Consider the following 24,916-nt stretch of genomic DNA (forward strand, 5'->3'; position numbering starts at 1 on the left):
AGCCTGCTTCTATAGCAGGCCCTAAATAATTTATTTTATATTGTTTGTTATGAATAATATAAATTATATATATAACATATATTAATTAGTTAATATATTGTAATAATGTAAAGATTTCCTTAGAAAAGATTTCCTTAGAGGAAACTGTGTAGAGATTGTTGTATCTCATTCTGAAGCCATTTAGCCCATGTTTAAGAGATTCCTAACATGTTGTTACAGGTTAAACCTTGTGTGCTTAATATTTTCTTAATGAAGATTGATTGCCTCCTCCTTTACATCCCATCCAGTGTGGTGGGCTACTCCCAGTATGGTATATTAGTGGTATAAAGTATGAGATGTCACTCCAGGAACTCTAAAATTTTGAATAGGATGATTCAGCTGGAGTTAAATTTTTAACTGGATGGTGACTTTGGGGTCAGCAGGCATCTCTGCAGCTTGCTGATCTATTTATGAGTTTTATTTATGAGTCTCTGGATCATGGCAGGTTAGCGAGATTATATGGCTCCAGAGATAGTTTGTTGATGTGACTTCCAGGCTCCCAGAAGAACAAGAAGATAGGGAGAGGTAGCCCATCCCTGACTCGACTCCATGAGAATCTGGAGAGTCCAGTCACAAAATCCACACACCTGAGTTTTTCAACAGATAATTCCTGGATTAGGTTCATCCCAAGCATGTGGAGTCTGGCCAACAGCTCTTTTTCTTAAAGAACTACAAGAGTCAAATAGATCTCCAGTTATTTGTAACCAAGGTATAACTGACATACATATTAGTTTCAGATGTTAAAAATAATTAGTTGATATCTGTGTATATTACAAAAGGCTCACACTAAGTCCAGTTAACATCCATCCCACACATAATTATATATATATGTACATATATATATACACATATATATTTTCCCTCTGATGAGGATTTTATTTGTAGGGGAGGGGATCACAACCAGCTGTGCTTAGAGCTTACTCCTGACTTTGCACTCAGGGATCCGTCCTGGTGGCATGACTTCTGGGATCATATGGGGTGCAAAAGATTGAACCCAGGTCAGCAGCATTCAAGGCTAGCCTATCTCTCCAGCCCCTTTGATGAGGATATTTTTAATTTAGTCTATCAGCAACTATGCAAAAACAGTATTGTTAAATGTACAATCAGCAGACTATACATTAATTTCCCATATCTATAATTGCAAATTTATGCCTTTTGACCTTCTTAACCCTTTTCTCCTCACTACCACCCACAATCTCTGGAAAACAGCAACCTATTCTTTGTAGGCTTGGTTTTATGTTTTTGTTTGTTTAGACTCCACATATAAATGACATAATATAATATTTAGCAGATTTATTTTACTTTGCACCATTGCCTTCAAGTTCATTCATGTTGTTGCAAATGGCAAGATTTCATTCTTTTTTTATAAAGATAGCATTCCATTATCTTTATACCATATCTTCTTTACCCACTCATCTACAAATGGGCATTTAGGTTACTTAAATAATTTGATTATAAGGGGGTGATAGTACAGGTGGTAGGGCATTTGCCTTGCATGTGGACGATCTACATTTGATCCCTGGCAACTCATATGGTCCCCCCAGCATTGCCAAGAGTAATACCTGAGTGCAGACCTCTGAGCATCCCTGGGTGTGATCCAAATACAAAGAAAAAAAATTAAGTACTATTATAAATAATGCACTGCAACAGACAGTCACTTTTTTCGCTAGTGTTTTCATTTTCCTTAAATAAATTCCCAGAAATGGATCATATGATGCTTCTATTTTTTAAGGATACTCCTTACTGTTTTCGACAGTGCCTTCATCAATTTATATTCTCCCCAACAGTATTAAGAGTTTCTTTTTTCCACATACCAACATCTGTTATTTCTTGTCTTTCTGTCAACAGTCATTCTAGTAGGTGTGAAATGATGTCTCAGTATGGTCTTGATCTGCATTTCCCTAATGTTAGACAGTTTACATGTACCTGTTGGTCAACTATACACCTGTAGCACTGTAGCACTGTCATCCCGTTGTTCACCGATTTGCTTGAACAGGCACCAGTAACATTTTCTTTGTGAGACTTGTTGTTACTATTTTTGACATGTTGAATATGACACGGGTAGCTTGCTGGGCTCTGCCGAGCGGGCAGGATACGCTCAGTGGCTTGCCGGGCTCTCCGAGAGGGACGGAGAAATCGAACCCATATAGGCCGCCTGCAAGGCAAATGCCCTACCCACTGTGCTATCACTCCAGTCCGACTACACACCTACTTTGTAAATATTCAGCTCCTCTGCCTATTATTATTTGGATTCTGTCACTGAATATGTGCACTCCTTATATATTGTGAATACTAATCCATTATCATTAACTTCATTTGCAAATATCTTCTCCAATTCAGTAGTTGCCTTATTTTCTTTGATATGCAGAAGTTTTTAGTTTGATGTAGGCTCACTTGTTTCTTTTCTCACCTATATTTTTGGAGTCAGAGTTAATAAATCACCACCAAGACCACTGTTGATCAAGAAACTTACCACTATCATTCTACAGTATCAAGTTGGAAGTTCAATTCTTTATTGCATTTTAAGTCAATTTTTATGTACGATAAAAGATAGTGACTGGGTTTTATTCCTTTCAAGATGTCAAACCTAGGTGTGTTCAGGAGTCACTCCTTGCAGGCCTTGGGTACTATTGTGGTAGCAGGGATTGAACATAGATCTCCCCAAAGCAAAGCATGTCCTTTGAGTCATCTCTCCAGTTTGAGTTTCATTCTTTTAGAAGGGACTGTTCAATTTTCCCAACACCACTTACTGAAGAGAATATTCTTTCTTTTCAATATATATCCTTTCCACATTGTATATTCTTGGACAGGCTGGAATGATAGCACAGCGGCAGGGCATTTGCCTTGCATGCGATTCCTCCGCCCCTCTCAGAGAGCCCGGCAAGCTACCTAGAGTATCTCACTCACACAGCAGAGCCTGGCAAGCTACCCGTGGCGTATTCGATATGCCAAAAACAGTAACAAGTCTCAAAATGGAGACGTTACTGGTACCCTCTCGAGCAAATTGCTGAGCAACGAGATGACAGTGACAGTGATATTCTTGGACACTTTGTCTTAAGTTAATTAACCAAAAAATGGATAGAGTTATTTATGGAGTCTATTCTGTTTCATTGACATTTTTTTCTATTTTAGTGTCATACTCTTTTGATTATTATTGCTTCATAAAATATTTTTAAATCAGGAGACATAATGTTCTGCTTTGTTTTTCTTTTGTCTATTTGGTGGTCTTTATGATCCCATAAACATTTTATAACACATTTCTGTGAAAATTACATTAGGATTTTATAGAGACCACACAAATCTATAGATTTATATAGTGTGAAAGTGCAATTATTTTAACAATATCAATTCTTCCAATCCAAGAATATGAAACATCTTTTTCATGTGTTTCTGCCTTCTTCAATATCATCAGTTTTATGTCATTTTCAGTATTCAGGTTTTTTACCTTCTGGTTTTTTAGCCCTAGATTAATTATTTGATTCTTATTTGATGAAACTGTAAATAAGATTATTTTCTTAGTTTCTCTTTCTACTGATTTTTGTATATTGATTTTGTATTTTGAACCTTAGATGATTTTTTATTAGTTCTAACAAATCTTGACTATCTTCAGCATTTTAAAAATGCATAATACCTTTTAATATATAAATAGTTAACAATTGTGCTTCTTTCCTTGAAAAAGAAAACAAAAGGTATTCATATTGCAAAGTAAGTAATTTCCTTGCATAATTTCTCTGATTAGAATTTCCAATACTACACTTAATAAAAATTTTAAAAATAGCCATTTTTGTTACTCATTTTAAAGAGAAATTTTTCAGTCTCATTATTTTGATGTTATCTTGGGATGTGTTGTATATGACCATTATTAATATCAGTACAGAATTCTATATTCATTTTGTCATGTGTTTTAATAAAAAATGAATGTTAAATTTTGTCAAATTATTTTTATGCATCTACTGAAATCATCACTATTTGTATCCTTTTTATTAATGTAGTGTATCACATTGATTTCTGGCTGTTGAACCATCTTTACATCTCTTGAATAAAACCTACTTGATTTTGGTATATAATTATTTTAATATACAGTTCTATTCAGTTTGTCGATGTTTGTTGAGAATTTTTCATCTAATTTAATGAGGAATATTGGCTTATACGTTTCTGTGGCATTACCTCTTTTTATTAGCAGGGCAATGTTGGTCTTTTCAAAAGAGTTCCAAACACACACACACACACACATGGATCGGCCTTAGTTATTTGAGTGTTTGGTAGAATTCAACAGTGAAGACATGAAGTCCTGGGCTTCGCTTTCCTGGGGAGATGGATTACTTTCATTACTATTCCGAGTTCAAGAAAATCGATGAACAATGGGACGACAGTGCTACTATTACTAGTTTAATCTCTTTAATGGGAATCATTCACAAGTCAGACTTTAATGGGATATTAATAGCATTTTTAGAAATTTATTTGTCTAGAATGACAAATTAGTTGGCATATAATTATTCATAAAAGTCTCATCAAGCTTTTGTGGAAAAACATAGTAATAGTTATAAAGTCACCTCTTTAATTCATGACATTATTTAAGTCCTCTCTCTTTTATCTTAGGAAATCTTAGGAATCTTCCTTAAGAAGGATTATCACTCATGTTTATCTTTTCAAAGAACCAATTCTGTTTCATTGATCTTTTCTATTGTCTTTTAAGTCTGTTTCATTTATTTCCATTATGATCTTTATTATTTGCTTCTTTATACTAATTTTGGTCTTCATTAGTTCTTATTCTTATTCCCTTGCATGCAAATTTTGGTTGTTTATTTGAGATCTTTCTTTGTTTCTTAAGGTAGGCACTTAACTGCTATGAAACCCTTCTTGGACAATTTTATTGCATCCTATAAATTCTGATATATTGTTTTTCTATTTTTTATTTGTCCAAAGATTTTTTTAGTAAAGCAAAATAGTTTTTATTGAAAGAATTTTACTTAAAGAGATGTGAGCAAACAGAAAAAGAGAAATATGTGTCCAAGAGACAACATGGACTTCTCCAGAATGGAAAAGTCTATTCTTAAATTTTTTATTTGATTTATTTGTTGATCCATTAGTTGTTAGAAGCATTTTTTAAATCTCTACATATTTATAATTTTTTTTAAAAATTCACAGTTTTATTCCTGTGGTTGATTTCTGGTTTTATATCATTGTAGTCAGAAAAGAAACTTGATAGGACTTCACTCTTCTTAACTTTATTAAAACTTATTTTGTAACTTAAAACCTATCCTGGAGAATGTTCCATGTGCACTTGATAAGAATGTTCATTCTGCTGTTTTTGGATGAAATGTTCTGCATATATCTGTCAAGTCCATCTGCCTTCATGTGTCACTTAAGGCTGATGTTTCCTTATTGATTTTCTGTAGATATCCACATATTTACAACAGCAAAAATATTTTTTTTTCTGACACAAAGCATGAACCAAAAGTCTCTCAGAGTCTTTCCCAATCTTATGAGTCTTCATCTATTTTACCATACTTAAATACATTTGATATTTTTTCCATTATACACTTTTCTACTTCGTGCACAATAATCACTACAAGTCTTCTCATTTACAGTTATTTGTGTTTTTCTCTTGATCCTTCTGTTTTTAGTCTTTTGGTTCCAATTCCGGTACTTACTCTTATTCACATTTCATTAGTCAGTGCACTCCTACAGGTCTCCATACATCTAAATGTTAATTTACAATTCAAAATATAAAAGCATAATTAAATATTATATATTATTTTGCACTATAAAAATAATGGCAATCTCTGCCATCAGCAAGCTGAAATAAAAAGAACCAATACCTTGATATCAAATGACAAAAACTTTTTACAAAGAAACATGCACATTACTGTGAGGACAAAAACATTTAAATTATTTCAATATTTTATGTCCTGCTTGTATCAACCACCCCCTTGTTCTCTCTCAACCTATGAACTCTGGGGAGGAAAAAGCAATGGTAACTAAAAACTGTCCCTGAATGAATATACATAAATGACTTGGTAAAGATCTCTAGAGAATTACAAGATAGTAAATATGGGATTTTTTCCTCTTGGGGGAAAAAAAAAGACATCAAGAAATAGAGTTTAACTCTTGTGTAATCCAGCCCATTAAAGCTTTCTAAATCAGCCAAGGACTGTAGCTTAGCAACACGATTCTTCACTGTGCTCAAAAGGGGGGCTGCCAAGCATCAGTAGCCTCATTTCTCACTGAAAGCTTTGACAAGTTTCCACCATATTTTATATAATTGTTGCAGAGGGAGTGCCAGATCAGATCTGATTTGCTGTCAGAATGGGATTTTTCCCACATAAACTAATGATGCAAAGCTATATTTAACCCCCAAAACGTCACCTTCAAGCACTCACTGTATTTTCTGATTGCTTCTCATATTGGGAATTGGACAAGTAGCAATTTTTCTGCTACTGAACATGACAAAAGCAAAGGTTTAAAAGGTAGAGTATTTTTTTCCTGATTGGCTCCATTATAAATTTAGCTACATATTCCAAATCTGTTCACTTACTTCATATTTCATCAGATGTTCTCTCACTGAAAAGATCAAGAAAGTTGGGTACTTTTAGTTCAAAACTATTGGTGCACACAATTCAACCTTTTGCCCCATTTAACCCTGCTCCCACTTTTAAACCCTAGGAGGGAGTTTAGCAGGATTTTAGGTAATTTGCCTTCAGCAATGGTTCAAGTTTACAGACATACGCTGATTCATAGAACCTACATTTATGATAATATTTACACATAATTATAATTAACAATGGAGCCATTTGGCATTCTTGTACCCTAAGAGCTACAATCCTCCAGATTAACCTCTTTTATTCTGACATTGTAAACTGCATTCTTTTTCACCATTGGGAATGAATTCCTGTCCTTAATACCTACCCTTTAGTAAAGGATATAGTTTAATGGAAGAGGGTTTACTTTGCATGTTTTAGGTTCTGGGTTCAATCTTCAGCACTGCCATACAAAAACAAAAAAAAAATTAAACTTCCCTCTTAGATATTGCCTAATGTTTGCTGCTAATGCCCAAATAATCTCTATAGAAGATCTTAACTTTTAGATCCTGTTTCAAACCCAACAGTCCATTTATTTCATACATAAAGCATAGAGTACCACCATTGGCAAGAAAGCTGTTACTGCTAGTCATATACCTATAAGATGGAATTCCTTGAACAGTGACACCAAACCAAATTTGTATGAAAACTTCTTATGGTCTCTTTGAAATTTCTTTTAACTACCTGAAAGGTAAATCAGTTCATATTATATCTGCACCTACTTTCCCACACAATTTTCAAGAATGCCTCTTCTCTAAGCTTCTAAGTGCATAGAGGGAAAAGAGTTGTTTTATTTTAATCATAATACTCCTCAAATGGCTTTCTTTCTGATTAAGATTGTCCCAGATTCACAGTCTAATGTTAACTAAACATCTTTTGTCTTTTTCTGCTCACTGCCATAAAAATTTATTCATTCTTCATAGCCCACCAAAAGTTTATAATGAGTAAGTAAAAAACAAATTCTATAACCTGACTTTAGTGAAAAATAATGAATAAGAGTGTACTTTATTATTAACAACCATAAAATTTCAAGTTTGGCAGGCATTATCCAAATCAATGTCAAGACACTGTCCTATGCAAGGACAATGTCAGCATTGCTTCTGGACAGAAGCACCTTTTATCACTAACCCTTTTAAAGTACATTAATAGTATAAAGCCTTAAGGTTGCGGATAGACTTAAAAGACCCAACTATAAAGTCAATGCTGCATGAAGTTTTTATGAGCCCTACAAAATGCTATCAAGTAGCATCTCTGACGTTTTAAAATACTAAAACTATAACATTTTCACCAGTGGTCATCCTAGTAATATGTTGACTGAATAACACTGACATTCAAAATTACAATTTTTTGTTTAAAAATATATAAATTCTCAATTTCTGAACAGTTCTGATTGATCTAAATTCTCATTTACATTGAGCTTAATAGAGACTGGATCTCTTCAGAAAAAAGTAAAGAAATATTCATATAGTAGTTTTTTTCACATTTTAAGATGTTAGATTTTTTCTTGTTTTTTTCTTTTTATTAATTTTATTTATGCTTTTGTGGGTATACCTAGTGGTACTTTGGGGCTACTCACAGTTAAGTGCTTGGGGGCTACTTCCAGAATACTTGAACAGTCAGATTTTTTTATAGCTCTTCTCTGGGGAAAATCCTCATTTCTTTAATTCTTCAAATGCAAAGTTTCAAAGTCTTTAATAGCAATAATTTTCTCTTATGAAAATATTTCAATATCTATACATCATTTATGTCATTATATTGAATATATCATCTTTTCAATATAGAAATATATGTTTTATGTTTTCAGTATTCTATTTCTACATGCCTTTAATAGAAGTAAAATTTAAAATTTAGCATACTGATTCAAATATTTTCTGCTCAGCTTAAAATGTGATGGGGGCGAAAGAGATAGTACAACAGGTAGGGTGCTTTCCTTGCATGTGGCTGACCCAGATTCAATACCTCTCATCCCATATGGTCCCCTGAGCACCGCCAGGTATAGTGCAGACTCAAAAGCAACTCCTGAGTACTTGCAGGTGTGACCCCAAAACAGAAACCCAAACAAAGAATAATGTCACATATACCTACCAAGATCTAACAATCTAAGACTATATTATTTTATAGTCACATATTTTTAACTCATAGTGCATTTTCAACTAGTCTCTCAAATGTTCACACATGCTGCAACTAAGCCATATAATTTTTCCAAATCTGAGAAAAAACAGGTTTTCTACTTTTCAGGTTCTTTGTTCTTAGTGTTGCACTTTCATGACTACGTTTCATTTCTTCAAGTCAGCAATTTTGTTTTTGTTTTGTTTTGTTTGGAGGTAACACCCGACAATGTTCAGGGCATGCTCCTGGTTCTGCACTCAGGGATCAATCCTAGCAGGTTCAGGGGACCATATACAGTGCTAAGGATTAAACCTGGTTAGGCTGCATGCAAAGTAATGTTCTGGCCCCTTAATCCTCAATTAATCTGTGATTTTTTAAAAAAAAACTACTTGCTTCCTACGTTATTATTCAAAAAACTGGTGAGCATTCTAATCACCAAAATTTATAAATTTATAAATGATTATAAATTTTATTGTATATTGACCTCAATCTACTCAGTCTCTTCCTAATAGTCTTTACTATAAATAAAATCCTAAGCATAAAGTAAATAATTCCTCTCTTCCTGAAAGAGTTTCTAAATTTTCACAATAATTAATAAAATGACCATGCACCATGTCTAATACAACATTCGGCATAGGGCAATATCCTACAATCTCTGCTACCCAATTCCAATGCTAAATGTAATTTAATTTTTATTTTAATTTCCCATACATGCTTACCTTTAACACTTAATGGATTTATCTTGTTATATGTATTCTACAATAGAACAAGAAGCACTGTGTTAGATAGTGGTATATTTTTAAAATATTCTGAAATCAGACATTTTTGGGTTCTAATTCTGTTCTGCCAATTACTACCTATAGGCATGTTATTTAACTTCTCATTGGCCCATATATCTCCTTAGTAATTAGGGGAGTTATAAGCAGTAAATTATATCACTTGTATCACTTGTAGTCCCGTTGATATTCGATTTGCTGGGGGGGGGGGCGCCAGTAACGTCTCCATGTGTCCCTGTCATGTGCTAGTACAGCCCAATGATATCTGCTTGCTCCAGGAACAGGAAGAGCCTCAAATCATTCATTCAGGGATTTGACGAAGAAATCTGACCATCTAGTTGGTGGGCAGCTACGAGGTCTTCTGACATCCCGTGGAATCCAGTTGGTAACAGCTCTTAGTCCAGCAGTCATCTCTGAATCGCATTTCATGACTGGCCCATCTGATTTTTGATGCCTTGGCAAACGAGATAGCATCCCTGATTCTTGACCATTGACGGAGGTCAGAACTCCAGATTCCTTCTCTCACTTGAGTGAGACATGATATTCCCAGCATAGCTCTTTAGATTCCTCTTTGGGATACCCTAATAGCATTCTCATCCTGTTTGCATGACCTCGGCCCAGGTCTCCGAGGCATATGTTAGTGCAGGAAGAATGGTGGAATCAAAAGATGTGCCCAGAGTCGGAGGTTCTTTGTTCTCTTAACCATCTCTTCGACGCTCTTGAATGCATTCCACATTGCTCTCTTCCTCCTGTGCAGTTCTGGAACCAAGTCATTACTCATGTTGATTTCTCGACCCAGGTACACATAGCTGCTGCATTCAGAGATGTTCGTTGCATTGAGAGCAAATGGAGCTTCAGGGACCAGTTCGTTTTTCATGAACATTGTCTTGTTGAGATTCAGCTGCAATCCGACCTTTCCACACTCGTGGATGAAGTCGGTATTTGTGCCGCTTGGCTAATGTTTTGTGTTATGAGAACGATGTCATCAGTGAAGCGGAGGTGGTATAATTGCTGACCATCTATCTTCACTCCCATTCCTTCCCATTCTAGTCATTGCATGATGTTCTCAAGGGCGGCACTGAAGAGTTTCAGTGAAATGGTATCACTCTGCTACACCCCTCTCTTTACATCAATGATCACTTCCTTGTAGAATGGTGAGATCCTGGTGGTGAATCCACAGTACAGCTCACGGAGGATTTTGATATGCTGAGTTTGAACGCCCTGTTTGGCCAGGGCTTCAATGATCGCCTCAGTCTCAACAGAATTGAAGGCCTTCTTTAAGTCGATGAACGTTAGACAGAACGGCATCTTGAACTCTCACGAAACTTCAATGAGTTTGGTCACTGTGTGGATATGGTCTATCGTGCTGAATCCCCTTGGAACCCGGCTTGCTTGCATGATTGTCCTTCGTCTAGTGTTCTGCCTATTCTATTCAGGATGACATGAGTGAACAACTTGTAGACTACAGACAGCAGCAGATTGGGCGATAGTTGCCAATGTCGTGGATGTCCCCCTTCTTGTACAACAGAATGGTCCTACTGGTTTTCCACTGGGACGGAACCTTGCATTCAGACAGGTATCGTGTGAAGAGTCAGGGCAGTGTATTGATGAGTACTGGCAGCAGATTCTTCAGGTGTTCCAGTCTGACCTTGTCTGGACCAGGCGCTGTATGCTTCTTTACCAGCGATATGTCGTGTCGGATTTCAGAAGGGAGAACATTGGGAATGACATATCCATCCTGCGGAATTTGGTATGTGGGCAGGTGGACATGACTGTCAAAGAGATCCAAGTAGAAGTCGTGAATAATTTTCTCCATTGCCTTTCTGGAGGATGTGATAGATCCATCGGGACATCGGAGGGCAGTCATCTTGGTCTTGTAGTTGGCGAAGGACAGGCGAGCATTGTGAATACTTTTCCCTACTTCTGCTGCACTGGCCAATACTGCTGCTCTTTTTTCTTTGGGGTCTTCCTTTATCGCATCTCTGCACAGCTTTGTGAGCTCGGACGTTAGTTTGTGGTTGTCTGAGGCTCGCGCCAAACCACGTTGACGAATGAGCTCTAGAGTTTCTGAAGACAGGCGTCTGTTTGTGGCTTTCTCACTTGCGGCATTCTTCACACAGACATGGAGGTGCTGAACCAGTCTATCGTATTCCTCATCAATGTTGTCAAGGACAGCATCTTCCTTCAAGGATGGCCTTCTGGAACTGTGAGTTACCATGGATGGTCTTGGTTGACATGATGAATTCAGACAGTCTCTCACCCTTACCATTCCATTCTAGGCTATGTGTCCCAATGTGGAGTTCTTCGACCTTCTCGGACCTATCTTGGCATTAAAATCACCAACAATGATCTTGTAGAAGATGCCGTCAGAGTTGCTGCAATAGTGCCAAAGAGCTCCCAGTTGGTGGTCATTCTGGGAGTTGCCTTCTTAAACTTAAATTTTGCAGACTTTTCTCCCTGCTCTGTGAAGTAGAATTTTGTACGAAGGAGACGGTGGACTGTTCCTGTTTGGAATTTTGGGACAACAGCAACATCGGTCAGGCAAAACCTTTGATTGAATATGATGTGGTCAATTTCATTGTGGAACTGTCCACCGAAGATTCCCATGTCCAGAATTTAAATTCGGCCTTCTGGAACTGTGAGTTACCATGGATGGTCTTGGTCGACATGATGAATTCAGATAGTCTCTCACCCTGATCGTTCCATTCTAGGCTATGTGTCCCAATGTGGAGTTCTTCGGGCGACCTTCTCGGACCTATCTTGGCATTAAAATCACCAACAATGATCTTGTAGAAGATGTGGTCTTCTTTATAGAACTTCTCCAGTTCCATGTAGAACCTCTCAATTTCTTCTTCATTGTAGTTGGAAGTTGGTGCGTAGACGATGAAGATAGAAACTGCAGGCAGTGAGCCACATCTATTCAAGTGTAATCGTCCAATTCAGGTTTTTAGGCAATCGAATGAACTGATGCTCATGGCCAAGTTGTGTTGATGCTCATGGCCAACGCCACCAATGCCTCTGTTGTCGCATGTTCCGAGGAACAATTCTTCTCCAGTGTCGAAAATGGTATGACCGCCACACTACAGGTTGTTCTCCGGACACTTGGGCCAAACCTCACGCATGAGTGAAGCCCCGCAGAGCCAGGTAAGCAGAACTTTGTGACCTTGAGCTCTAGGTTCAATGAGACCTGAAAACAAAATCCTCTGTCTGCCTCCTCCAATCTCCGGCATCTGAGGAGGGGTCCAACCCAGATGCCCCACCCTACCCAAGATAAATACCTCACTGGCTGACCCCCACTACATCCACTACCCAGCCACCGCCACACTACAGGTTGCTCTCCAGACTGCTTGGCCACTTTGCAGCCGCGCGACACACCATAAAACACTTAATACCTATTATTCCTGCACCATATTTGATAGGGTTCAAATTTGGTGTGAACCATGGTAACACCTCTAAGGGCTATTGGAGGCCGCCCTAAAAGCCTCCGTCCCTCTCGGAGAGCCCGGTAAGCTACCGAGAGTATCTCGCCTGCACGGCAGAGCCTAGCAAGCTACCCGTCGCGTATTCGATACGCCAACAACAGTAACAACAATTGGCCTCATTCACCTGTCACCGAAAGAGCTCCCAATACAGCAGCGTTAAGAAAGATGAGCAAAGAGAGGCTGAAAAATTCTCGGGGACTAACTAGACTGCCAAAACAAAGAAAGACTAAAATGATTGTCTGTACCTTCAATGCACAGACACTGGCATCAGAAGCATCCATCGAGGACCTAATGGTGCAAGCGCAGAAGATCAGGTACGACATCATTGGTCTGACCGAAGCAGTAAATTAATGCATATAAATCACATCGTGCAATTCTTGACCCCTAAGTACTATTAAATAGTTTTAGGCATGGGTCATAGAGATAGTACAGGGTATAAGGTGCTTGTCTTGCATACAGTTGACCCCAGTAACCTCAGTGATCACATATGATTTCCCAAAAACCACTGGATTTGATCCTTGAACTCAGAGCCACAATTAAGCCCTGAGCACAGGTGGATGTGACCCAAATCTTGCCCACCCCCACACCCACAAAAATTCCACTATTAGGATAGTTACTATAAAAACAAAGAAGGCTGACTTAACTTGTGGCAACTTCAATGAAAGAAATAAAAAGAATTGGTTGCATATTATAGAAAGCTATCTAATAACAGAGTTGACTGCCCTCATTAAATCAACAAATGTATTAGGCACTGTGTTAATTAATAAAAATGATAGGTATCATGATTATTAACATAATAAGGGAGCGTCACTTTATATTAAACACATTTTGCAGCACAGAGGGTAAGGTACTTGCCTTGCACTCAGCCTACCCGTGTTCGATTCCTCCGCCCCTCTCGGAGAGCCCGGCAAGCTACCGAGAGTATATCACCCCACGGCAGAGCCTGGGGAGCTACCAGTGGCATATTCTATATGCCAAAAACAGTAACAAGTCTCACAATGGAGACGTTACTGGTACCCGCTCGAGCAAATTGATGAGCAATGGGATGGCAGTGACAGTGATACAGTAAAAACAGTTTTAGCAGAAATACATTTGAAACCAATAAAATTCACATATCTACTTTTCTCCATTTATTAGACTTTCATTAAAATGCCATACAAAACAATGGGAATAAAATAGCATTCCAAGTTTTTCATTATTTTGCTTTCTTTTATTTTTTTGTTTCTTTCTTTGGGTCTCCAATGATGCTCAGGAAGTCCAAGGACACTCCCAGTGATACTGAGACAACCAAGCTAGACAAAATCCAGAGACATCATCCTGCTCAGGCCAGCAATGACGGCTGTGAGTAGGGCCATACCCAGTGGTGCTGGGTGGGTTCCTGAGGTGCTACAGACTCAACTCAGGTCTAGCACATGCAAACTATATATCTAATCCTTGACCTGTCTCCCTGGTCTTCGTTATTTATTTTCAATTAACATAGTACATTTTCAGAATGACTATATGAACCAAAATCCATTTTTAATTTGTATTTAAATATCCATTAATAATTTAAAGATAATATTACTTATTCCACTAAATGAGGTAATTTAGAGACTTGATGGGTTTCAAAAATCTATAATTTCATTTACTATAAGCTAGACCACAAACTAGAGCAGCAAAGCTACCCATCTAATTTAGTAGCCGCTAGTTATATGTAGCTATTAAACATTTGAAATCAGGTTATTAGGACCAAGGCCCTCAATTCTTTTTTTGTTTGTTTGTTTAATTTTAATCCATTTAAATTTCAACAGCCCCCAGTGTTCAGTGATATCATACTGAACAGCACAGGTAAACAAAATATTTGTAAATCAGTCTTTCTAAGAGAAAAATACAATGGTATTAGGCACTGTGTAAATTAATAAAATACCTTGGTAGCTACAAGACTAGATCTACATTAATGCCTTCATTGAGTCCAACTATGTGACCACAATCCTGGAAAGGCACTTGAGATATCACAAAGGAAAACTGGAAGTTTTAGGACAGAAATACCGACAACAGTTCCTGCTTTCTTCGATGGCTTTTTCTGTATGGTTTGGTTTGGCTTTTATTGGGCGGGTTATTGTTTTTGTTTGCTTTTGTATTGGGGGATACACCTACTTGTGCTTGAGGGGGGATGCTGCAAGCAAAGCACGTTCTCTAGTCTTATGAGCCACCTTCTTAGACTTCTATTGCTTTTAAATTTCAATGCATTGCCATTTATATTTGACCTTTAAGTAGAGATTTTATTTTATTTAGTTATGTATTGGTTTTTGGGTCACACCCAGTGGTGTTCAGAGATTACCCAGCTCTGTACTCAAGAATCATTCCTGGAATGCTCAGGGGACCATATGGGATGCCAGGGATCAAACTCAGGTAAGTCACATGCAAGGAAAATACCCTACCCCCTGTACTGTAGCTCCAGTCCCAGCAATATTATTTTAAATTGTAAAATATTTACAGTTCTTCAACATGACATTGTATATGACCCAAAAAATCCTTTTCATACCAAAGATTTTCTGCTTATCTCAAAAAAGTATTACTAACTATGGAGCTAGAACTTGAAGATCAGATATGCATTGCTCTTTTTTAAAAAATAGGAAAGGGGGAAGAACAGGGATAGTATAGCATGTAAGACACTTGCCTTGCACACTGGCACCCCAGATCTGATCCCTGAAACCACATATGATCGCCCAAGATCTACCAGGAGTAATCCCTGAGCACAAAGCCAAGAGTAAGCCCTAAGCACCACCAGGTGTGGCCCCACAACAACGAAAATGAAAATGATCCAAATATACTGACCTATTCTTTGACAGTATATGGTTGTTAGTAGTGTCTATGCAGAGGGTTTTTTAACTATACATGCTATTTCGTGTAAAATGACACTTTAATAATCCATGAGAAAGTCTTTTAAAGTGAGCATTTTGAAAATGGATATTTGGAATTGCTTTCAGTATTATTTGGTTTTTGTTGCCAAAAGCTAAAAATACTTATATGTTCACACAATTTAAACTTGGAAATAAAATTTCCTAAGCCATTTGAAAATATTCCTTGCAAAAGCCTGAGTAAATTTTTAGCCTATTATTTTAAAAGAATAAAATTGTATAGCTTTCTATTAGTTTTCAGAAATCAACAGCCACCAAGTTGAGATTAAAAACTGCCAGATATACAACTGCAAAAACATTATCTCAAAACTTTTACAAAATTGAGTAAACAAAAATGAAAAATGAACATGGGAATTCAACACAGTCAACAAAATTTATTTCCTCTATTAGGACTCGCACATTCTTGTTAGGAACATTTTCAACTATGGCAGACATTAAAACTGGGTGATAAATGAAACTTAAAGATCTCTGAGGGGACTGGAGCAATAGCACAGTGGGTAGGATGTTTGCCTTGCATACAGTCGACCCGGGTTAAATTCCCAGCATCACAAATAGTGCCCATAAGCACCACCAGGATTTAATCCCTGCGTTGCAGAGCCAGGAGTAACCCCTGTGTATCGATGGGTGTGACCCAAAAAGAAAAAGAACCCTCTGAAACAGTTTTATGAGGATTCAAGCTATGATGTTTAAATATGATGATACATAACCATTAACTTTTTAAAATATGTGTATCAATTATTACTCCTATTAAAGATATACTTAATTTTATAAAATATCAGGACTTAGAGATAGTATATCAAGTATAGCACTTGCCTTTCATGAAGCCAACCCAGGTTCCCTCGAACCCCACCAGGAGTGATTGCTGAGCATAGAGCCAGAAGTAAGCCCTGAGCACCACTAGGCACACCCCTATATATATCTGCATAATTCTACATCAAAACACTATTTAACAGGTTGTAGAGATCGTTCCAGTTGTATAATACATACTTAACATGAGCAGTGCCCTTAAATTCCCCAGTGGCATATGGCTCCTAAACACCACTGATTATAGCCCTAGTTGCCCTCAATCACCAGTGTAGTGTAGCCTGGTGGCCCCTAGCAGAGCTGGAAGACCCTGTCTGTACTCTACTGGCTGCCCAGTACTGCCCAATACTGAGCCACTGAGCACTGCCTAGTAGGACCACTCTAAAAAAAATTCAAGATCATCTTCATCTCTCCCTCATAGAATATAAAAATAGAATATAAATATAAATATTTATATTCATAGAATATAAAAATATTCCAATGCCTCCTTCATTTATAATATATAGAATATATAAGAATAGCAAGATACCCACATATTTTGTAGATTAAAGTATACAGATTATCACTGAAAGCACACTTACTAATAAAATATAATAAAAACTTCAAGGTCACCATCCTAATGCTTCCTACTTCAGTGACATAAAATTCAAAACAAAAACAAAAATAATTTATGTAACAAATGAAACAAATGAAAACTTTTAAAACAAAAACTAGTATCAATTAATTTTAATTTTTAAAGTAACCAATTATGAGAAAATTGGTCAAGATTTTTTTTTTTGGTTTAGGGGTCTGGCAGTGCTCAGGATTTACTTATGGTTTTGCACTCAGGAATAATTCTTGGCAGGCTTGGGGGACAGTATGGGGTACTGGAAACTGAACCCAGGTCAGCCATGTGCAAGGCAAGCATCTTTGCATGCTGTACTATTGCTCCATCCCCATGAATTTCCTAAGTGCATACTGAGAACATGGTAAAATCCATGTTGCAGTGATCTAAATCAGAAAATACAGAGAATAGCCCTATAATTCAGTGAAAAGTGTAAATTCATCTTGTTATTTTATTACACCCTTCAAAACATACTCAGAGGTCTCCTAGAACTTGCAATGGCACCAACTCATTTTCCTTTAAAAATTATTCCATAACTTTCTAAAATAGTCCTGAAGTATTTGTCATTGGTTACATACCACTTAGTAGAATTCAACATAAGACTCAATAGCTTGGTTTTAAGATACTTTAAAAGACATAAAGTCAACAAATAAGGGAAAAAAATTAAACAGTTTGCTTAAATCATAACTGAAATTTGTAACTTCCTCTAATACTTGTCAGAAAAGAATGTTAAATACTGGTGAGATAATTACTTGCCATAAACCCAGTAAACAAATGTCTCTTTCTAATGATACAGGCACTTCTATACTCGACAAATATGAAATATGTTGGGGCCCCGGATATGCTAAGCAATCAAGCACTTGCCTTACATGTATGAGGCCTGCAATTTAATCCCCAGTACCCTAAGACAAAACTAAAATCAAAAATAAAAACAACAACAAAAAAAGAGATGTTAAGTGCTTCCCTAAATGAGTTAATTTACGTGAATCCATAACAAAGGATTTGTGACAGGGAACAAAGGAAAGTTAGTAAAATAAGTAAAGTCCTGTAAAACATATTTTCCTTTCTATTTTCCTGAGCAGTAAAATGTTCTGAAGATGCCAGTACCTCACCTCCCGTTCACATTAGTACAGAGAAGGAACTGAAAGACTTCGGTATTACTGGACCAGCATGACCTGCCCCAACTACAAGATTTTACCAGAAGCCTGAGGAAGAAAAGTTAGGAGCACTCTGGCAGCTCTGTGCATGTCACTCTCCCCAAAGACCCCACAGACCAACCCAGAACACTAGGATCTCCCACTTCCACCTCAATGAGGAAAGTGGGTGGAGGGATCCAAAATCTAAACCAAAAATAATCATTTTGTGGATGTGATTTTTTTCTACCATTGATCTTCTTTAAACAACATTTTCAAATAAGATTCGATGATGGTTGAACACTTTCCAACAGGATTCTTCAGATTAATCTTGCAGCATTTGTTTTCCAGTTTTACCAAAAAAAAACCAAAATGAGTATAATGTTCCCACATGTAATCTCCACGTTATATGTTGCAATCCATTTTCACCAGGATAGAACTCAACATTTTAAACTGAAATACCTTTGTTTTAAAACTTTAAAAAAATAACAGCAACAGCATACCCAGATGTTCGAAAAGCGTTTCTTTCCATATGGCTATCTCATCAAATAAATAGTGGTGCTATAAGAAAATAAAACCTACACAAAGAATATTAGAGGCAAGCAGCAAACTGTTAAAAACTTGAAAGGAAATAACTCTTTTTCTAGATAGACTGCTTATTGAACTGTCCCAAGACAGCAATGAAACAAGACTATACAGAAATGAGATTAACAGTCACATTATAACGACCATCAAAGAAAAAAAATTCCACTCTAGCAAAAAGACTAAGATAAGTCTATATATCACTGGAATGAATTTCATAACCAGGCTGGAGATCCACCAGATCAGTGATTAGAATTCTTATCTTTAGAAATCCCAGAATCATCCAAAGGGAAGCAGAGACTTAGAAATGCTTTAAAACATAAGGAAAAATCCGGTGAGGGGAAGATTTTAATTGTTGTTCGTTGACAAAACAGAAACATTTCACTCACAATCTGGGTCCTAATTAGGAGGTGGGGGAGTGGAGGCTGAATGGAGTTGTACGGAGTCTGAATGAAGGTGTATGGAGAGGAGGGAAGAAATAAGATGTGTAGGAATGTGCAGGTGGGAGGTGAGCGGCCGAGGGGAGGTGGTGGGAATGTGTGACGGAATTAGAGGGATATGGAAGATAATGAGGGTTTATAGAGTATGGAAGAGTTTAACAATATTATTGTAGAAAATATGGAGGAACATGTGTGCAGAAGCTAGAGGAGGTGGAAAACGAGGGAAAATTATCTGGAGAATATAGGGTATGAGGATATGTGGGCAATGTGTGGCAGGATAAGTATGGGATACACATAGAAAACAGTCAATAGGCATATGGACAGATTTTTTTGCAGACAGTCTGTGTCCTTTTATGCTCAGAATAAAAGTTCAAATAAGTGCTTATTGTTAAACTTCTTTCTGATTTAAAAATCCCTGCTTAAAATTGTATAATGTATAAACATTTTCCACTTAAGGCAAAAATTCAAATGAAAGATGCGGAGTACATTTTTATGAAAATATCCCATCTACTTTAAACAAATCAAGCTGACTTTCCTCTCAAATTCATGGACTCAAAGTTGGGATAACCCTACTATATAATTTCCGTTTGCTACATGGCATTTGGGTAACTCACAGCTAAATCAGTGAAAACGAAAGCAGGATCTCATGGTATTTCCTTTTTGAAAGTATAAAAGACAATCTTTTTTCCAAAAGTATGCCTTTCTATGCCAATCAGAGTTCCATGGAACCAAGCATGAATAGGAATTTAAAACTGAAAATCATATACAAATACACACATTTTCTTCTCAGATTTTTATATACCATTTTTTCTCTTGTTTGCACATTTTCCCTAATTCTTCCTCTATTGTTTTTCTAGCAGACAGCAGTATGTCTGAATCAATACCACCAATATTTCAATGAGCATCATAGTCTCCCAAAATGTGCATAAACCAGTTTAGCTCCTAAGACTGGTTTCTCACTTCAGGGCTATTTTAATCTTTAGCTCATTTTGAAAAATAGGGTCAGTCTTTTACTAAAGCCAGATGCCAACCATAATTTTAGTTCAGTCTTCTTTTAACCCTCAAATAAACATCTTAGTGCATTTTCTACTTCTCTCTCAGCTAACCTGCAACATTCCAACCCACATATACAGCTTTATCTTAATTTTTTGCATCATTTTTTATTGAACCACAGTGAGATACATAGTTGCAAAGTTGTTCACGATTGAGTTTCAATCATATAATGTTCCAACACCTGTTATTTCACCAGTACACATTTCTCACAGTTTGTTTTTTAATCAATACTATTCTAGTGTAATATATTTCTGGGCTTCAAATTTCAGAGGACTTAAATTCATGTTCTTACCTCTGAATTGTTAAGGTGACATTTGTGCGTTCCTGAAAACCAGCCATCACTTGAACACTGGTCAATGTCCACTTTCTGAAGATTTATGTCAACTTTCATAACACCCCTTAAAAAAACAAAGATGAAAAAGAAAAGAACAAATTAATCTGAGCTTTTCTCCTTTTATAAAACTATATTCTATCCTGAAAGTCATACAAATCAGTATAAAGAATAGTGAAAATGTTTAAACTTACCATGCATATTTAACTAAGATATATCAGGTAAAGTAATAGACATAATAGAATGAAATCAACAAGCATTAGCTTTACTAAGGCAGGAGCCCTGTCTTTGTCTTGGCACATATTAGAAGCTCAATAAATATTAGGAGATTGACTGAGAGATAGTATTTTTGGGGCATGGTACAATGGCTACTCTAAAATAACACCTACTCCCAGAATCCCTTCTGTTACAATAAATCATAACAACATAAGCATCTTCCCTCTGATCTTCCATCACAGTGACCTTGAATGACTCTACAGATGTCCCATGTTCAACACCCAAGAGTTTTGCATCATATGAAAAATTGCCAATTATCTCTTTTCTTTTAAATCTAGAATTGAAACACTTCATTTTACTTAGTCCCTTGAAAAAGGCTTCTAAGAAAGAAAGCAAACCTCCAAATTCAGAACCAAAAAAAAATTGCAAATTTATCCAACTTTATCCAAAATTCCTCCTTTTTGAAAAATTCCCTACATTTTTCTATGCTCTTTCTCTTCCATTTTTCACACCATCACCATCACTAGCCGTAAAAGAAACAAAAATAACAGTCCTACAGTTCAGTACTGATTGACGTAAAAAGATCGGCGTTCTGGACCCTCAGACCTGAAGTTCTGTGATATAATTTTCCACTTGGATAAAGTATAAACACCCTAATAAAACCTACAAAAGTAAAAACACATTTGCCAGGTCTCACATCCACTACAGAAAGCCCTTTTTTATATTACTGAAAACACACAAACAGAGTGAACTCAAACTGCTTAATTCACAGCTCTCATAACTACCAAAGCATTCACAAAATTACCAACTCTACACAATACTAGGAAGCCAGCAAAAATTAAAATATAAAATATTAATTTGAAAACACCAATGATGATGTTTTCAAAAACTGTATCACTACTCAAAACAGGGTATCGTGCTGCTAGATCAGCAAACCTGTTTTACCACGTTATGACTCATTTCTCTCTTTTCTCCTTTTAAATCACTGTGAAGTCATCTGACAAAGTGGCTCAATGTCAGTGTGGCAACACTTAGGATGAATAAATCAGTTAAATTTCTCAGGTTACATCTGTTCTTATTATAATACTATGCCATAGTGCTAACATACTCAAAAAAGACACAAAACAAAGACATAAAAACCTCCTGTTAGAATGTGATGATACAGATAAGCAATCCAGAATACCTGTCAATTAGTTTTTCAGATAACTGCAATAAAAACTTAAAAATTACAAAAAAGTTACAAATCCTTCAAAAAGGGGCTATTGGAAAAATACTAGCACTGTTGACCAATTTTCACAAACTGATTAAGTTTCATGTCACAAATTGCTCAATTCCCAGATGATATGCCTAACATCAATTCATTTTTTTCTCTTTCAGAAAATATTGTTTGCTGTGTGCATATCACTAGAAGATATGATAGAGATGAATCAAATAGGCCTTGCCCCGAAGGAGTCAAAAAGTTTTTAAGATATTCTTCAAGGACCAGAAAGATAGTCCAGAAGTTAGGGTATTTGTCTTGCACACGTGCTACCTGGATTCCTGGATTCAAACCTGGGCACTTCATATGGTCCCCCAAGACCTGCCAGTAGTGATCCCTTAGCACAAGCCAGGAGTAAACACTGAGCATCCCCAGAGCATCCCCAGATGTGCCCCCCCAAAAAAAAATCACAGGCATTTTTGAAAGCATCAGAATGTTTTGGCCTTTGCTTGGTGGTCCCTTCTATCTCATATCTCAGTGCCTTTTTCCCCCAGTCTCTCTCTCTCTCTCTCTCTCTCTCTCTCTCTCTCTCTCTCTCTCTCTCTCTCTCTCTCTCTCTCTCAACTCCACCTACACTTCCAGGTATAATTACGACAGTTTTCTAATTACACTCCAAATTACATCCTGAGTGACATAAAATTTCCCAGTAGATTCTAAACTCCTTGGAAGTCTATCGTTTACTTGGCAGTGCAAACACAGTTGTCTATTCTACAATCGTTAGTAATAATGAGGTCAAGTGTTCCTCAACGATCCTGTCACACTGAACAAAGCTTAGTCACAAAGCTAGTTCTTGCCGCTCACTCAGGCATATGGGGATTCTAGAAGAACACCAAAAATTACTCTGGTCGCCTGCTTGGAGAAAGCCAGAAAGCCGGCTGGGAACTAGGAACCTTAAGCACCACTCAATTCCAGGGTCATCTTTGGGAATCAAGGAGCTCAAGTTAGACTTTACACTCACAAAGGCCAGAAAGATCACAAGGCTCTCTGGGCTTTGTGCAAAACCACTCAAGGTAATGAGCCGCGCGTTCACCAGCTGGGAAATCAACGCTGACTCATCTTCATTAGTGCCTCTGCATGGAGTCTGGAGACCTACAAAGCCCTGGGGAAGGAACCAGAGACTTCCTTGTGTGGGGGGAAGGTGGCAGGTCTGGGAAGTGGGTGGAAAGAAAGGAACTTCTTTGCAGGGAAAAGCATCCAGCCCAAAGGGCCATGGTGATGACACAGAGCCCAGTCGGGGCCGCAGGCGCCCACACAACCACGTGCTGGTTCCAGCGGGCAGCAGGAAGCGCTGCGCCCGGGGTCCCCTGAGCGCGCCTCCGGCTCTCTGGGGCGGAAGTGCTACTCCCACATCCGGTGAGCGGCGCCGCAGGTGAGGAAGTGGCTGCTGCTTGGAGGGTTGAGGCTAGAGTGTGAGAGGGAAAAATAAACCTGGTGAGGGGCCTCCAAAGGATGCAAAATATAGCAGATAGTATCCCTCAAAGAGCCGGGTCCTGAGCCACATGGCACACCGGCAATGTCCTCAACTTGTCTGGCACCTGAATCACCACAAACCCGCAAAAGAAAGAAATCACCCCGTTGCCCACCAAATATTCCATCTCTCTCTGTCTCTCTCTCCCTCTCTCTCTCGCTCTCTCTTCCTATTTCTTCCCCGCTCCCTCTCCCTCTCCCCACCATCATTCACTTGCCACCCCCCTCCATTCCCTTACCTCCCCCAAATGTAACTAGTGATGGAGCATGATATTTTTGCTCCATGGTCAACTGCGTTGTTTCAACTCTGGTTATTGTGAATAATGCTGCTGTGGGACTTATTATTGAGATAACTTAGAGCAAAAATGCTCAGATTTGGAAATAGAATTGTTGCATGTTTTCAACCCCTTGTAGCAAAAGCATAATGTAGCACACACATACACACACAAATTCTTAGAATATGAAAACCTCCTCAGGTTTTATAGACCTGGGGAAAAAATAGATTGTACTCCAGCAAGCTCCTTGTATCTGGATTCTTCCTCTCCATTTCTACCACCATTGTCTTGGTTCAAATCTTCATCTTTTACAAAGCCAGAATTTTTTCACAGTAGCTACTCATCTGGGCCTGTCTGGCATTGCTCCAGGTAGAAATACGAGTCCAGGTTCTGAGGTTTCTTTCTCTCTAAACTTTGAAAAGTTAAGAATCCCTATCTAAGAACTATTTACAAAATCATGAATCCATAGTAATGGCACCATATAACCTCTGGCCCTATATCTTTGTGTCACAACTGCTGGCTGGCTAGGGAAATTATTACTATAGCTATTTCTGTACTGGTGTGGCCAACATTGATTAGATATTTACAGAAGTGACTAGAGAGTTAAATTTGTATCACTACACACTTATTAAATGATTCTATACTTCCCCCTAGCCAGTTTTCCATAATACCCAACCCCCAAAAAGATGTCATGGAAGCAAGTTATCATAGAAAAAAGCTATTACAGTTAACATAGCTTCCTTTTGTAACTTTTACACAGAAACAGTTGACCTCAGAACTAAAAGCTAGTATCCATATCAGAGTTTGAGAAGGTTCCCATACTAGCAAAGGGTCCTAACATTTAAGCCTCATTCATTTCTGTCTGT

The 24,916-nt window shown here is 37.5% G+C and overlaps 1 protein-coding gene across 1 annotated transcript in view; it reads right to left on the reverse strand.

Moving 5' to 3' along the window:
• GPR158 (G protein-coupled receptor 158) overlaps window positions 1–24,916 on the reverse strand; it is a 345,958-nt gene that overhangs the window by 291,712 nt on the left and 29,330 nt on the right. Inside the window, exon 2 of the mRNA XM_004605493.3 lies at window positions 20,796–20,901. Within this exon, the coding sequence (XP_004605550.2) occupies window positions 20,796–20,901 (106 nt within the window). The remainder of the gene's footprint in view (window positions 1–20,795; window positions 20,902–24,916) is intronic.

Source organism: Sorex araneus, chromosome 9, assembly GCF_027595985.1.
Source record: "Sorex araneus isolate mSorAra2 chromosome 9, mSorAra2.pri, whole genome shotgun sequence".
Taxonomy (NCBI): domain Eukaryota; kingdom Metazoa; phylum Chordata; class Mammalia; order Eulipotyphla; family Soricidae; genus Sorex; species Sorex araneus.